General features: G+C 49.6%; 1 protein-coding gene across 1 annotated transcript in view; it reads right to left on the bottom strand.

Moving 5' to 3' along the window:
* Positions 1-231: 231 nt before the first annotated feature.
* mxd4 (MAX dimerization protein 4) overlaps positions 232-16,882 on the bottom strand; it is a 37,382-nt gene continuing 20,731 nt past the window's right edge. Inside the window, exons 4-6 of the mRNA XM_070877657.1 lie at positions 15,514-15,628; positions 8,864-9,032; positions 232-4,085 (exon numbers count right to left, since the gene is read on the bottom strand). Coding sequence (XP_070733758.1) covers positions 3,931-4,085; positions 8,864-9,032; positions 15,514-15,628 — 439 coding nt within the window. The 3' untranslated portion in view covers positions 232-3,930. The remainder of the gene's footprint in view (positions 4,086-8,863; positions 9,033-15,513; positions 15,629-16,882) is intronic.

Raw genomic sequence — 16,882 nt, forward strand, 5'->3', positions numbered from 1 at the left:
TACATCATCACTCCCACTTCCACTCCACCCCAATAACTAAAGAAGAAATATTTGGCTCACAGACTATTTCAATCAGGCGGATAGCTCCCAAAGAGCATAATTGCACCAGCAACTCCACCATAGCGCGAGCACTCACTCCGCTTCAACCTTGTCAGAGAGAGACACCACTGGTCCTTCACTACACATGGAGGTAAATCTCACCCACCTCCCCCCCCCCCCCCCCAACTCCACCATAGGGCGAGCACTCACTCCGCTTCAACCTTGTCAGAGAGAGACACCACTGCTCCTTCACTACACATGGAGGTAAATCTCACCCACCTCCCCCCCCCACCTCCACCATAGGGCGAGCACTCACTCCGCTTCAACCTTGTCAGAGAGAGACACCACTGCTCCTTCACTACACATGGAGGTAAATCTCACCCACCTCCCCCCCCACAACTCCAAGCAGATATTTACAGAGTGGTACCTACATAGCCTAGAGGTAAAAACGATTGGGAACGTGGGGGGGGTAAAAGGAAACATTGAAACATTTTGATGTGATGAAAAGTCTTGCATCCCGTTCCACAGCACGGGCCCTGTAATCACTAATAGACGTGCCTGGATTCCTCGGGGAAGGATAAAATCCTCGCAAGGTTTTCAGGCCACACTTGTGCTCCGCAGCAGTGCAAAGTTAAGTGCTCAGTAGCCGCACAGACTGGGCGCTTCTTGCTCAGATCGAGCCACCCCATCTGCTCAAATCCAAAAAGCCTGGGGTCTGAATTTCTGCCGACTCACCTCCTGTGGCCGGGGGAAAAAAACCCAGGACCCAATGCTGGTCAGAACACACGGAAACCATTTACTGCTGCACGCCCAACCTTCCCCACCCCTCAAAGTCTGGTCCAGCAGGCACGGCACACCATGGAGCTACACACACACACACGACGCTCCAATTCCCTCCGAAATATAATGTGCCGCTGTGCAAGAGCAGGGCACTGCCGTGCATGTACAACAGAGGCCCAATACGAGGAGGAAAGCACAGCACACAGGGAACAGAGCGGGGGATACACGAGTCAGCGCGAATGTGGCAGGCTTTGAACCAACTTCACTACGCCTCCCCCACACCCAGGTTCAAAGAGCAGCACTAGGACTAGCTCAGAGTGTCTGGGACCCCGCATCAATCACAGAAACAGGAGCCGGCCATTCAGCCCCTCGATTAATATCATGACCGATCGACTCCACCTACCCGTCTTTGCTCCATAATCCCTCGATATCCTTACCCGACAAAGATCTGAGCAATCACAGGTCTTGAAAATTCCATGCTGAGCCAGCCTCCATTAGGAACTAGCTTCGGATCGTTCTAGCAAAGGACCAGCACAGGCCCCGAGATGGGGCAAACAGCCTCCTGCTGCCATTGGCCATTCTGGGACCCAAGTCACAAAACAGTCCTGTGACTAGGGTATTAACTCGTCGACACACAAGTGCTGCCAGGATACAGGGTCTAAGCCAACAACGCTGAGTGAGGCTTCAGAGCATCAAACCTACCCTGAGCGAGGGAGAGAGCTTTAAAGAAAAAGACGAAAAATCACAACATAAAAAGTCAACTCGACCCAATCTCTCTCACCTCCCAACACTTGATCCAGGAATGTAGAGCTGGGAGCATGTCGGCTTTGCAATCTCTCGATTATTGCAGGGAGGGGAGGTGAGCAAAAGACCACAAACTCAGGGCAGGAGGGCAAAACAGCTAGTAGCTCCCCAAGTCTCGTTGGACAAGATGCACGCACGCGCCCCCACTGATGAATCCCACAGGACCATTACTGAACCAGGCCCCCCCCCTCGCTGGTTAGAAAGTTTTAAGTTGAGCCGGGCGTTAAAAAGGCCTGGGCAGCACACTGCCGCTGAATATTGACTTCAAGAAATCAAATCCCGCTGATTCGGTACTCAAAAGACATTTGGTTAGAATTCATTTTTAAATGCCCGAGGGAAAACACCATGTGAAAGGGGACTAAAACACACACGCATGCACGCACAACACTCGGAGAGCTGTCTGCAACGCTTGCTGCATGGCAGTCACCTTTCACTCCGTTCATGCCATGGGAGGTTCTGTGTGAGAGTTCCCACTTTTAGTAAACGGCTTTTCCTTTTTTTTTTGATCTCAGTGTTCCGTCGCCCAGGAAACCAACAGACGGGACTGGAAATATCGCTTCGAAGTTTGATCCTATTGTTAACAGTCGCGAGTGCGCATCGATGATAAAAGTAAAATCTCTATTGCTTTCATGATTTGGAAATTGGCATCGATAAGAGAGTGAACAAAAAAAAATTAGATTTAACTTTAAAAAAAACTGCTGGAAATTCTGCAGTGCGTCAATCAAATAGCATGTTCAGTTGTTACTGAGCTAAATCCCGAGTAATGAGGCTGTTTAATAGTGTGATTTTCTTCATTACTGGGACCAGCAATAAGATATAATAGATATATATATATATATTTTTTTTTAAGATTTTGTTTTTAAATTCAGCTGCCATGTTCTAACCTTTGACCTGTCCCCACCAGGAGGGAAGGGGAATGGGGAGGGGGGTCACAGCCGGAGCAAGGTCGAGTGATCGCCAACCCCTGCAGGCCGCCCTGCTTGGTGCGTGCGGAATCAGTCGGGGTTTTTTTTTTTAAAAAAGAGTGCAAACAAGGACAAGAGCTGCCGTGAAGATCTTCTCATCATATCCCGCTTTCGAGAGGCAAGGGAAGGACGCGAGTGCCCATAATCGGAGGGCAACAGGGTTTCCGAGAAATAGTCACCAAGGCACAATATGACAATGGCAGAGAGTCCCCCGAGACTCCTGTCTGGGTCCTGTACCATTTATAGCCTCTCCCTCCCTCCCTCCCTCCCCCGCCCACCCTCCCTCCCTCCCAACCCAACAAGCATGGTTTAGATAACATTTAGGAAAATATAATACAAAATTTTGATACAGGAAATCTGAGACTACACTGGCTAAAATTACATGACTATTATTTTTGTAATTTTTTTTTGTCGGTCATTTTTTTTTCTTCAAAGAGACCTCTCTCTCTCGAGACGTGTAATTAAAAGATTGGTCAGTTTGTCTAGGAAGCCATGCTCTAATGACTAAAACCAAGCAGACAGTGAAAACAAACACGGCTTCAGTATCGCTAACATCTCAATAGAAGCGGTCTAAATGACACCGGATAACGAGCGCTCCGCGCCGGCTGTAGGGTCGCGGAATCAAGCGGAAGCAGAAGTTGAGTATTTCTTTTCTTGCTCAATGCGCCGCCTGGCGCAGATTCTTCGATTTTAAAATGTTCCCGTATAACACGATCGACTCTTGCGGATTAACAAGGAGACAACAAAAGCACTGCCTGTAGCCTTAAATCGGAATATTGTCTAGTTAGTTACTTAATAAAAACGTCCTACCTCGGGAAAGGCAGATGTCCGATACGCGACAGGAGACACGCGAGCGAGTGCTCCTCTGGGAGCGGGGGCGGCCCCGTTGCGAACGGTCTCCGGTTAATGAACCGACAGGAGGCAAAACAGCGCAGACACCGCCAGCAACGCCGCCTTCCGTCGTGTGCTCGGCACAACTTTTACCGTGGAGCCCCCACGATTGGAACCAGACAAATAAAATTAACAGAAGAAAATCAACACTCTACTTGTAAGGCTAATCATTAGAGCTGGCTTTTCCCCTCCTTCTCCCGCCCACCCCTTATTATTGCAAATACCATCCCACGTTTCTTTGCAGCCTTCAACCAAAATCACATTGTCGGGGTGGAAGTGGGGGTGGAGTTTGCAAAGAACTGCGAGAGGGTGACAGCAATGCGAGAGTTCTTGTATTTGGGGTGTACGTGAAAGAATGGCAGTTAACATCTCAGGGAAAAAAAAAAAGAAAATTTAGGTTTCTAAGTGCCCTGCGTTGACATGTGGTCCTCTGCTGGTACTGAAGCAGCCACTACGAGAGCCTCGGCGTGATTGTGCGAGAATCTGCATAGCCACTGTCACTGGAACTGCTCCGGAAACTGTAGTGGTCATCAACGTCACTGGCACTGCCAACACTGTCCAGCTCACCGGGGACAAACTCCATGCCTTCGATGTCAACATCGGCTTCTGTACAAGAGCAAAGGGAAAAGTTACAGTAATGGACACACGTGGGACAGACTCCCATGCACAGCACATGGCTGATGAACCAATCTCAAAAATGTGGTTGGGAACCAGATTAAACGGTTATACGGGGGATTGGTACTAGACTGAATGCGATGACAGACATCCCAAGTTGGTGTGTTCCTGTGCCCGTAGATCAGTCAGGAATGGACATACCTTCTGCGAAGGGCAACCTGATCGAAAGTTGTGGAGATGTGAGGATAGGAACAGGAGGAGGCCATTCAGCCCCTCGATTAGGACGTTCTTGCTATTGAGGGAGTACAGCGAAGGTTCACCAGACTGATTCCCGGGATGGCGGGACTGACATATGAGGAGAGATCAACTGGGCCTGTATTCACTGGAGTTTAGAAGGATGAGAGGAGACCTCATAGAAACATATAAGATTCTGACGGGACGGGACAGGTTAGATGCGGGAAGAATGTTCCCAATGTTGGGGAAGTCCAGAACCGGGGACACACAGTCTAAGGATAAGGGGTAAGCCATTTAGGACTGAGATGAGGAGAAACTTCTTCACTCAGAGAGTTGTTAATCTGTGGAATTCCCTGCCGCAGAGAGTTGTTGATGCTAGTTCGTGGATATAGTCAAGAGGGAGTTAGATATGGCCCTTACGGCTAAAGGGATCAAGGGGTATGGATAGAAAGCAGGAAAGAGGTACTGAGGTGAATGATCAGCCATGATCTTATTGAATGGCGGTGCAGGCTCGAAGGGCCAGATGGCCTACTCCTGCACCTATTTTCTATGTTTCTATGATTAGATCACAGCTGATCTGTATCTTAACTCCCATTTACCCACCTTGGTTCCATGTCCCCTAATACCCCTACCTAACAAAAATCTATCAATCTCAGGACTGCTCGACTAAAGGTTTGGTGTGGTTTGGGTGGGAGTCGAGTATATGTGCCCGACTTCTCAGCAGTTTAGACAGACGGATGGACTAGAGCTCGGAGTACGTAGGCTGTGGAAGGAGTGGGTTTGGATTGTTCCTTGCCACGTACTCGGACACCATTATTCAGGCATCATGACCCTGCAGTCTGGAAAACTCTAGTTCTTCCTACATCTCCCCTCCAAATTGCTCTCTATGACTCCGTCTTCTGGGCACAATGCCAGCATGGGTTTGGTTAATGGGCACGTCAACACGGGTTTGGTTAATGGGCACAATGCCAGCATGGGTTTGGTTAATGGGCACAATGCCAGCATGGGTTTGGTTAATGGGCACAATGCCAGCATGGGTTTGGTTAATGAGCACGTCAACACGGGTTTGGTTAATGGGCACAATGCCAGCACGGGTTTGGTTAATGGGCACAATGCCAGCACGGGTTTGGTTAATGGGCACAATGCCAGCATGGGTTTGGTTAATGGGCACGTCAACACGGGTTTGGTTAATGGGCACAATGCCAGCATGGGTTTGGTTAATGGGCACAATGTCAGCACGGGTTTGGTTAATGGGCACAATGCCGACAGAGGAGTGGACAAGGGAAAGTATTTGCATTATTTCCTGTCCAATCCCATCAGGATGATTCAAGAGCAAGAATGTACCGAAGAGTAGAAGGGAAAACGGCCATGTATTGCACTGCTCTCGCTGTTCAGTATGGGAGCAGCAGGAGGGAGGTGGTGAAGGGAGCAAGGAGGAGATTACAACAAACAATATAATGTCAACCGTACGGTCACGGCAGGACACGGACACACACACACACACACACACACACACACACACACACAGCGCTATAACATTAAACATACAGCATTATGAGGGAGCAGGCAGACTGGTAACTCACTGGAGAGGGTTCAGAGGAGATTTACAAGGATGTTGCCAGGGCTGGAGAATTTTAGCTATGAGGGAATATTGGAAAGGCTGGGGTAGTTTTCTTTGGAACAGAGAAGACTGAGGGGGGACTAGATTGAGGTGTATAAAATTATGAGGGGCTAGATAGAGTGGATAGGAAGGATCTATTTCCCTTAGCAGAGAGGTCAACAGCCATGGGGTATAGATTTAAAGTAATTGGTGGGAGGTTTAGAGGGGATTTGAGGGGAAATGTCTTCACCCAGAGTGGGGGTAGTGGGGTCTGGAACTCACTGCCTGAAAGGGTGGTAGAGGCAGAAACCCTCACCACATTTAAAAGGTACCTGGATGTGCACTTGAAGTGCTGTAACCTGCAGGGCTACGGACCTAGAGCTGGAAAGTGGGATTAGGCTGGGTAGCTCTTGATCGGCCAGCACTGACACGATGGGCCGAATGGCCTCCTTCCCTGCTGTAAATCTCTATGTTTCTATGATTCACTATTATAGGGAAACACAGACACCGACTGCACTGTGAGCCCCTCCCAATGCCCGGGGACTGCAAAAGGCAGGAAGAGAGGGACAGGCTATTAATTAAACAGGAGAAAGAAAAAAAGGATGGCAAACACCCTCGCCCACATCATTTAAACCAGTAACCTAGAATTGCTGTGCTTTAAATAGGACGATCTATCAGTAGCTGGCGCCAGCTTTTCCGAATTATAGGAACTAAACGATTCAGGATTTAAGCCTCAGGTTAAATCGGCCTCTACCAACCCCATTTTATTTTCCCAATTAATTCATTCCCAGTATGTGGGTGATTCCCTCTTTGCTAACGATCCCGTGAAGCCTCTTGGGGCGTTTTACTATGTTAAGGGTGCTATGTGAATGCAAGTTGTTGCTGTCTTGAGAAGGCAGTGGGAGGTGTTGCTGGGCGACTTACGAGAGCGTCGTGAGTCAACCACACAAGTGAGACAGGAGACACGTTTGGGCCAGGCCAGGTAAAGTCCACAACTCCCCTTCCCCGAGGGGCATCAGTTGGGTGTTTAATAACCGTAAGAACATAAGAAATAGGAGCAGGAGAAGGCCATAGGGCCCCTCGAGCCTGCTCCGCCATTTAATACGATCATGGCTGATCTGATCATGTGGCGGTTTTCATTGTCACTTTTTTTTGGGTGCAAACTCACAAATTCAACTGGGCACGGTGGGATTGGAGTTCTTCACCATTGGGTTGCTGGTCCAGTACCGCAACCACTATCCTATACAGGTGAATCTATCTGTTGATTCTCATAGCCTTTAATAAATGAAGTGGACAATGGGGAATCCACACTTTGCATTCAGTCCAGTAGATGGAAATAGACAAGAGATTGTATGCTCCAAGCAGACCCGTCCTATTGCACAAGGCGGAGGAGCGGTGAGAGGTGATGCCGCAAATGAGGGTCCGGGGCCCAGAAGAGGCGAGGGCCCAGGGGCAGCACGGGCCAGCCCACACTGCGATGTGTGTGTGCACTAGGCCCGTGCAGCAGAGCAGGTCTCCAGTCGTCCTGGTTAATCTTTGCCACTGGACCAAGGCCTAGCTCTGTCAAGCCCGTGTGGTGGCTGGTGTGTAACGGCCACCACACATTAAAATAAATCCACGCGCAGGCATCTTCCACCCCCTCAATTGGAATTCAGGACTGTAATATCTGGGTCCTTCATCTGCGAACCCATGTGGAAGCAAGTAATCCTCATTCCAGGAACCGCCTATGATGCTGACACGTATAACAGCATGGCGGTTAGGTTATCGGGCTCGTAATCCAGAGGAATGGACTAGTAATCCAGAGAATGCAAGTTTAAATCTCACCGTAGCAGTGGTCAGAATTTAGACTCAGTTAAAAGATCTGGGAATTTAAAAAAGCTGGAATCAGTAAACGTGACCCTGAAGCTGTCGGATCATTGTACAGCCCCAACTGGTTCACTGATGTCCTTCAGGGAAGGAGACCTGCCGCCTTTACCATAGTTCCCTTTAAGCCGCAGGGACATGCAGTCCAGGATCAGCTTCTCTAATGTTAAACTTAACACACCCACAACCCCACCACCCACCACCCCCCAAAAAAAAAAAGAGGGGAGACATTGGTCCTTCCCTGGTCTGGCCAAATGTGACTGCAGTCTCAAACGAAGATGATTAACTCTTATCTGCCCTCTGAAATGGCCCAGCAAGCCCCTCAGTTATCTCAAATCTGCTCTGCAGTGCTTTAAAAAACCTTTATAAAATACTGGTTCGGCCTCAACTGGAGCACTTTAGGAAGGATGTGAAGGCCTTAGAGAGGGCGCAGAAAAGATTTATGAGAATGGTTCCAGGGATGAGGGACTTCAGTTACGATGACAGACTGGAGAACCTGGGGTTGTTGACCTGAGAGCCGAGACGGTCGAGAGGAGATTTGATCGAGGCGTTTAAAATCATGAGGGGTCGGGACAGAGTAGATAGAGAGAAACTGTTCCCATTGGCGGAAGGGTCGAGAAGCAGAGGACTCAGATTTACGGTGATGGGAAGAACCACCAAAGGCGACATGAGCAAACACATTTTTAGGCAGCGAGTGGTTAGGATCTGGAATGCGCTGCCTGAAAGGGTGGTAGGAGGCAGATTCAATCGTGGCTTTCAAAAGGGAATTGGATAAGGACCCGAAGGAAAAAAAAATTTGCAGGGCTACGGCGAAAAGGGCGGGAGAGTGGGACTGGCTGAAGTGCTCTTGGAGAGTCGGCATGGTCTCGACGGGCCCAATGGCCTCCTTCTGAACTGTGACCATTCTATGAAGGCGGCCCACCATCCCCTTCCCAGGACCGGGCAATAAACGCTCGCCCTTGCCGATGACGCTCACATCCCCGAGAATTGTTATTTTTAAATGAGGACCCACGCGCCCAGACTGCAGGTACAGCCGAGGGTTGGACACTGGAGTGGAAGCTCCCGCGGTTACCTTGCTCGGAGTCGGAGCGGTCGGTGGAGATAGCCGAGCCCAGGCTGTCGGTACGCAGACGCTCCATCCCCTGCACCGCCAACTGTTCCAGGCGACGCCGCAGGTAACGGCGCTCTCGCTGGAGCTGCTCCTTCTGGTGCAGGGCCTTCTTGTCCTGCTCTTCCAACTTCTGCCCAACACAAAAGGGAGGAAGGAACGATGAAGGAAACGAAAGAACTTGCATTTATAATAGCGCCTTTCATGTTGTCAGGACGTCACCAAAGCGCTTCACAGCCAATAAAGTACTTCCTGGAAATAATGTAGGAAACGCAGCAGCCAATTTACGCACAGCAAGCTCCCACAAACAACAATGTGATAATGACCGCATAATATTGGCCCCAGGAAACCGGGGAGAACTCCCCTGCTCATCTTCGAAATAGTGCCATGGGATCTTTTGCAGACCCAAGAGTGCAAACGGGGCCTCAATTTAACATCTCATCCGAAAGACGGCAGCTCCGACACTGCAGCACTCCCTTTGGAATACCAAAGGGCAGAAAACGTTAGTGGGAGTTGTGTACAGTCCACCAAACAGTACTAGTGAGGTTGGGGACAGCATTAAACAAGAAATAAGGGATGTGTGCAATAAAAGTACAGCAGTTATCATGAGCGACTTTAATCTACATATTGATTGGGCAAACCAAACTGGGAGCAATGCGGTGGAGGAGGATTTCCTGGAGTGTATTAGAGATGGTTTTCCAGACCAATATGTCGAGGAACCAACTAGAGCGCTGGCCATCGTAGACTGGGTGATGTGTAATGAGAAGGGACTAATTAGCAATCTTGTTGTGCGAGGCCCCTGGGGGAAGAGTGACCATAATATGGTAGAATTCTTTATTAAGATGGAGAATGACAGTTAATTCAGAAATAGGGTCCTGAACTTAAAGAAAGGTAACTTCGATGGTATGAGGTGTGAATTGGCTAGAATAGACTGGCAAATGATACTTAAAGGGTTGACGGCGGATAGGCAATGGCAAATATTTAAAGATTTAAAAATTTGCAGATGACACTAAGATTAGTGGGAAAGCGGGTTGTGAAGAGGACACAGAGAGGCTGCAAAGAGATTTGGATAAGTTAAGCGAATGAGCTAAGGTTTGGCAGATGGAATACAATGTCGGAAAGTGTGAGGTCATCCACCTTGGGGAAAAAAAAAACAGTAAAAGGGAATATTATTTGAATGGGGAGAAATTACAACATGCTGAGGTGCAGAGGGACCTGGGGGTCCTTGTGCATGAATCCCAAAAAGTTAGTTTGCAGGTAATCAGGAAGGCAAATGGAATGTTGGCCTTCATTGCGAGAGGGATGGAGTACAAAAGCAGGGAGGTCCTGCTGCAACTGTATAGGGTATTGGTGAGACTGCACCTGGAGTACTGTGTGCAGTTTTGGTCACCTTACTTAAGGAAGGATATACTGGCTTTGGAGGGGGTACAGAGATGATTCACTAGGCTGATTCCGGAGATGAGGGGATTACCTTATGATGATAGATTGAGTAGACTGGGTCTTTACTCGTTGGAGTTCAGAAGGATGAGGGGTGATCTTATAGAAACATTTAAAATGAAAGGAATAGACAAGATAGAGGCAGAGAGGTTGTTTCCACTGGTCGGGGAGACTAGAACTAGGGGGCGCAGCCTCAAAATACGGGGGAGCCAATTTAAAACCGAGTTGAGAAGGGATTTCTTCTCCCAGAGGGTTGTGAATCTGTGGAATTCTCTGCCCAAGGAAGCAGTTGAGGCTAGCTCATTGAATGTATTCAAGTCACAGATAGATAGATTTTTAAGCAATAAGGGAATTAAGGGTTACGGGGAGAGGGCGGGTAAGTGGAGCTGAGTCCACGGCCAGATCAGCCATGATCTTGGTGAATGGCGGAGCAGGCTCGAGGGGCTAGATGACCTACTCCTGTTCCTAATTCTTATGTTCTTATGTTCTTATGACATGGATGAACTTCAGCAATTGTACATCCCTGTCTGGAGTAAAAAATAAAATGGGGAAGGTGGCTCAACCGTGGCTAACAAGGGAAATTAAGGATAGTGTTAAATCCAAGGAAGAGGCATATAAATTGGCCAGAAAAAGCAGCAAACCCGAGGACTGGGAGAAATTTAAAATTCAGCAGAGGAGGACTAAGGGTTTAATTAAGAGGGGGAAAATAGAGTACGAGAGGGAAGCTTGCCGGGAACATAAAAACTGACTGCAAAAGCTTCTATAGATATGTGAAGAGAAAAAGATATGTGAAGAGAAAAAGATTAGTGAAGACAAACGTAGGTCCCTTGCAGTCGGATTCAGGTGAATTTATAATGGAAAACAAAGAAATAGCAGACCAATTGAACAAATATTTTGGTTCTGTCTTCATGAAGGAAGATACAAATAACCTTCCGGATGTACTAAGGGTCTAGTGAGAAGGAGGAACTGAAAGATATCCTTATTGGATGGAAAATTGTGTTCGGGAAAATGATGGGATTGAAGGCCGATAAATCCCTCGGGCCTGATAGTCTGCATCCCAGAGTACTTAAAGAAGCGGCCCTAGAAATAGTGGATGCATTGGTGATCATTTTCCAACAGTCTATGGACTCTGGATCAGTTCCCATAGACTGGAGGGTAGCTAATGTAACATCACTTTTTTTTTAAAAAAAGGAGGGAGAGAGTAAACGGGTAATTATAGACCGGTTAGCCTGACATCAGTAGTGGGGAAAATGTTGGAATCAATCATTAAGGATGAAATAGCAGCACATTTGGAAAGCAGTGACAGGATCGGTCCAAGTCAGCATGGATTTATAAAAGGGAAATCATGCTTGACGAATCTTCTGGAATTTTTTGAGGATGTAACTAGCAGAGTGGACAAGACAGAACCAGTGGATGTGGTGTATTTGGACTTTCAAAAGGCTTTTGACAAGGTCCCACACAAGAGATTGGTGTGTAAAATCAAAGCACATGGTATTAGGGGTTATGTACTGGCGTGGATAGAGAACTAGTTGGCAGACAGGAAGCAGAGAGACGGGATAAACAGGTCCTTTTCAGAATGGCAGGCAGTGACTAGTGGAGTGCCGCAGGGCTCAGTGCTGGGACCCCAGCTCTTTACAATATACATCAATGATTTGGATGAAGGGATTGAGTGTAATATCTCCAAATTTGCAGATGACACTAAACTGGGTGGCGGTGTGAGCTGTGAGGAGGACGCTAAGAGGCTGCAGGGTGACTTAAACAGGTTAGGTGAGTGGGCAAATGCATGGCAGATGCAGTATAATGTGGATAAATGTGAGGTTATCCACTTTGGGGGCAAAAACACGAAGGTAGAATATTATCTGAATGGCGGCAGATTAGGAAAATGAGATCTGGGTGTCGTGGTTCATCAGTCATTGAAAGTTGGCATGCAGGTACAGCAGGTGAAGGCAAATGGTATATTGGCCTTCATAGCTGGGGGATTTGAGTATAGGAGCAGGGAGGTGTCTTATTGCAGTTGTACAGGGCCTTGGTGAGGCCTCACCTGGAATATTGTGTTCAGTTTTGGTCCCCTAATCTGAGGAAGAACGTTCTTGCTGTTGAGGGAGTGCAGCGAAGGTTCACCAGACTGACTCCTGGGATGGCTGGACTAATATAATGAGGAGAGACTGGATCAACTGGGCCTTTATACATTGGAGTTTAGAAGGATGAGAGGGGATCTCATAGAAACGTATAAGATTCTGACGGGACTGGACAGGTTAGATGCAGGAAGAATGTTCCCGATGTTGGGGGAAGTCGAGAACCAGAGACAGTCTTAGGATAAGGGGTAGGCCATTTAGGACTGAGATGAGGAGAAACTTCTTCACTCAGAGAATTGTTAACCTGTGGAATTCCCTGCCACAGAGAGTTGTTGATGCCAGTTCATTGGATATATTCAAGAGGGAGTTAGATATGGCCCTTACAGCTAAAGGGATCAAGGGGTATGGAGAGAAAGCAGGAAAGGTGTACTGAGGGAATGATCAGCCATGATCTTATTGAATGGTGGTGCAGGCTCTAAGGTCCGAATAGCCTACTCCTGCACCTATTTTCTATGTTTCTCAGTACTGCACTGGAGTGTCAGCCTAGGTTTTTGTGCTCAAGTCTCAAGTGGGACTTGAACCCACAACCTGCTGACTTTGAGGTAGAGTGCGACCCACCAGTGTCGAACATTCTTTTCTGTGAGCAATGGCCGGCCATGGATTCATCCGACAGACCTGGATTCAAGGCACCTTTCAGTCGGTGGAGGGCGGGATAACGAGGGGGAGGGGGGGATAACGAGGGGGATGATCGGTGGTGGGGAGGAGGAGGAGGAGAGGGTATAACGAGAGGGATGGGGAGGTGGTGGGAGGGGATAACGAGAGGGATAATCGGTTGGGGGGGGGGGGGGGAAGGAGGAGGAGAGGGGATAACGAGAGGGACGGGGAGGTGGTTGGGGGGAGGGGGGGATAACGAGAGGGATGATCGATTGGGGGGGGGGGGGAGGAGGAGGAGGAGAGGGGATAACGAGAGGGACGGGGAGGTGGTGGGGGGGGGGGGGGATAACGAGAGGGACGATCGGTTGGGGGGGGAGGATAACGAGAGGGACGGGGAGGTGGTGGGGGGGGGGGGGGGGGGAAGAGATAACGAGAGGGATGATCGGTTGGCGGGGGGGGAAGGAGCAGAGGGGATAACAAGAGGGACGGGGAGGTGAAGTCAAACATCACCAATCCCGCTCTACTACAAATGTCAGCTCGCCCCACCTAACAACAGGCTGTGTTGGCCGAGGGCTGCTTGCTCACTCTCTACTTCTCTCACTCATAGAATCTGCCCAAACTGCAAGAGCTGCACGCGAGTTACGCCTGCGTGCAGTACACCACTAAATCAGGCCCATCCGCTGCTGCCACTCGCAATGTGTTGCCGGAATGTTTACCAGGGTTTCCATTTACAGGATCGTGGCACAGGACCCCCATGGGGAGCAGGCGGCACTGGCAACGTTTTACCCTCCTCCTTGGCCCAGGACCCCTTCCCCAGGGAGAGGCCCTGCTCCAATACAGCCAGCACGACCTGGTGCGGAGAATTCCCGATCCCAGAACCGGGAATTAGCGAAGTTGGCAAACTTTTTTGTTTATTCATTCCTGGGATGTGGGTGTCGCTGGCAAGGCCGGCATTTATTGCCCATTCCTAATTGAACTGCTGCAATCCGTGTGGTGAAGGTACTCCCACAGTGCTGTTAGGGAGGGAGTTCCAGGATTTTGACACATCGATGATGAAGGAACGGCGATATATTTCCAAGTCAGGATGGTGTGTGACTTGGAGGGGAATGTGGAGGTGGTGGTGTTCCCATGCACCTGCTGCCCTTGTCCTTCTAGGGGGTAGAGGTCACGGGTTTGGCTGCCAAAGAAGCCTTGGCGAGTTGCTGCAGTGCATCTTGTTGATGGTACACACTGCAGCCACGGTGCGCCGGTGATGGAGGGAGTGAGTGTTGAAGGTGGTGGATGGGGAGCCAATCAAGCGGGCTGCTTTGTCCTGGATGGTGTTGAGCTTCTTCAGTGTTGTTGGAGCTGCACTCATCCAGGCAAGTGGAGTGTATTCCATCACACTCCTGACTTGTGCCTTGTAGATGGTGGAAAGGCTTTGGGGAGTCAGGAGGTGAGACACTCAACACAGAATACCCAGTCTCTGACCCGCTCTTGTTGCCACAGTATTGATGTGGCTGGTCCAGTTAAGTTTCTGGTCAATGGTGACCCCTAGAATGTTGATGGTGGGTGATACGGCGATGGTAATGCCGTTGAATGTTAAGGGGCGGTGGTTCGACTCTCGCTTGTTGGAGATGGTCATTGCCTGGCACTTGCGTGGCGCAATATTACTTGCCACTTATCAGCCCGAGCGTCGTGCAGGTCTTGCTGCATGCGGGCATGGGCAACCCCCATTGGTACTCGCAGGGGAACATTAGGAGCAGGAGGCCATTCAGCCCTTTAAACCTGTTCCGCCTTTCAATTAGTTCCTGGCTGATCTGTACCTCCGCTCCATTTACCTGCCTTTGTTCCATATTCCTCCATACCCTTACTCAACAAAAATCTCTCTCCGTCTTGAAAGCTCCAACCAGCAATTTTGGGGAGAGAGTTCCAGATTTCCACTGCCCTGTGTGCGCAAAAGGCGTTTCCTGATTTCACTCCTGAACGGCCTAGCTCTAATTTTAAGATTATGCCCCCCTCGTTCTGAGCTCCCCCATGGAGAAAATCGATTCTCTGTCCTCATAATTTAAGAAGACCCTTACCCATTTATTTCGCGAGGAAACGAGTGGAGGAGAAACGTATAATGGGAAGATGCAGCTCAGAAGCAGGCCATTCGGCCCATCGAGCCTGCGTCAGCTCCCAGTAAGAGCGATCCCATTAGTCAGTAAGAGCGCAACTGCTTTTCCCCGAAGCTCTGCAAAAATGTTCCCTTTCAAGTATTTATCATTTGGAAGTTACTATTGAATCTGCCCCCAGCGCGTTCCAGATCACAACAACCTGCTACGTAAAATAAAAAAAGTCTCCTCATCACTCCTCCTGGTCCAATTGCCAATTATTTTGCAGCCAACTTACCTTCTAAATGAAAACTGGCATTCCGACAATGACTGAAACGGGCGGTGGCATTGCCGAAGGAGGAGACAAGTTTACCTTGATGTGCGTCCTGGCTCGCTTTAGCAGGCTTAGCGTGGTGTGCCTGGAACAGTCCGGCCCGAGGGGAACCAGCTCCTTCAGCTGCTCCAGGTACAGCCGCAGCTTCGCTCTTCTGCAATTCAAAATAATCCGGGTCAGTGCAGCCTGTGGCCAATCCCCCAAAACCAGCCATTGTACTGAAAACACTCACCCAGTCTGATCCCCGCCCCACAACCCAACCCGCTCTCCCCCACAACCCACCCCCCACCAACCCCCAACCGCCCCACAAACCCGCCCGCAACCCCCCCCCCCCCCCCACCCAAAACCCCCCCCCCAAAACCCCACTCACCCCACCGCGCCCCCCAACTCCACCCGCAACCCCACCAGCCACTCCAAATACTGGGGGCTGCAGGGGAAAAGACAGGGAGTCACACGGAACAGGAGGGGGGTCACCTTCAAACCCCCAGCCTGTGCCCCGCTAGTCAGCGGGAGTGTTCCAGCTGGCCATACTGTGCCCGATATAGAAAGTCAGGCAGGACCCAGACAGACATACACACGGCACCGCAAACACGCTCGCCCAGAACACCCCGCGCACTGACGCGCTCCCCCCAGGACACCCCGCGCACTGACGCGCTCCCCCCAGGACACCCCGCGCACTGACGCGCTCCCCCCAGGACACCCCGCGCACTGATGCGCTCCCCCCAGGACACCCCGCGCACTGAATCACTTGCTGAGATTTTTTTCCTTTTCGGCTCCAATTCCCTTTTGAAAGTTACCATTGAATCTGCTTCTACCGCCCTTTCAGGCAACACGTTCCAGATAATAACAATTTGCTGCTTAAAAAAAAATCCTCATGTGCCTCTGGTTACTTTGCTAACCATCTGGGCCCTCTGGTTACCGATCCTTCTGCCACCGGAAACAGTTTCTCCTTATTTACTCTATCAAACCCCTTCATGATTTTGAACACCTCAATCAAATCTTCCCTTAACCTTCTCTGCTCCAAGGAGAACAAACACAACTTCTCCACATAACTGAAGTCCTAGATCCTTGGTACACGAGAAAATAAGAAAGGAGTAAGCCATTTGGCCCCTCGAACCTGCTCCGCCATTTAATATCATGATCTGATCTTGGGCTCAGTTTCACTTCCCCGCCCGCTCCCCATAACCCTTTACTCCCTTATCGTTCAAGAATCTGTCTACCTCTGCCTTAAATATATTCAATGACCCAGCTCGCCACAGCTCTCTGGGGCAGAGAATTCCACAGATTTACAATCCTCTGGGAGAAGAAATTCCTCCTCACCTCAGTTCCAAGTAGGTGACCCCTCATTCTTAAACTATACCCCCTAGTTCTAGATTTCCCCATGAGTGGAAACATCCTCTCTGCGTCC

Source organism: Pristiophorus japonicus, chromosome 1 (assembly GCF_044704955.1).
Source record: "Pristiophorus japonicus isolate sPriJap1 chromosome 1, sPriJap1.hap1, whole genome shotgun sequence".
Taxonomy (NCBI): Eukaryota; Metazoa; Chordata; class Chondrichthyes; family Pristiophoridae; genus Pristiophorus; species Pristiophorus japonicus.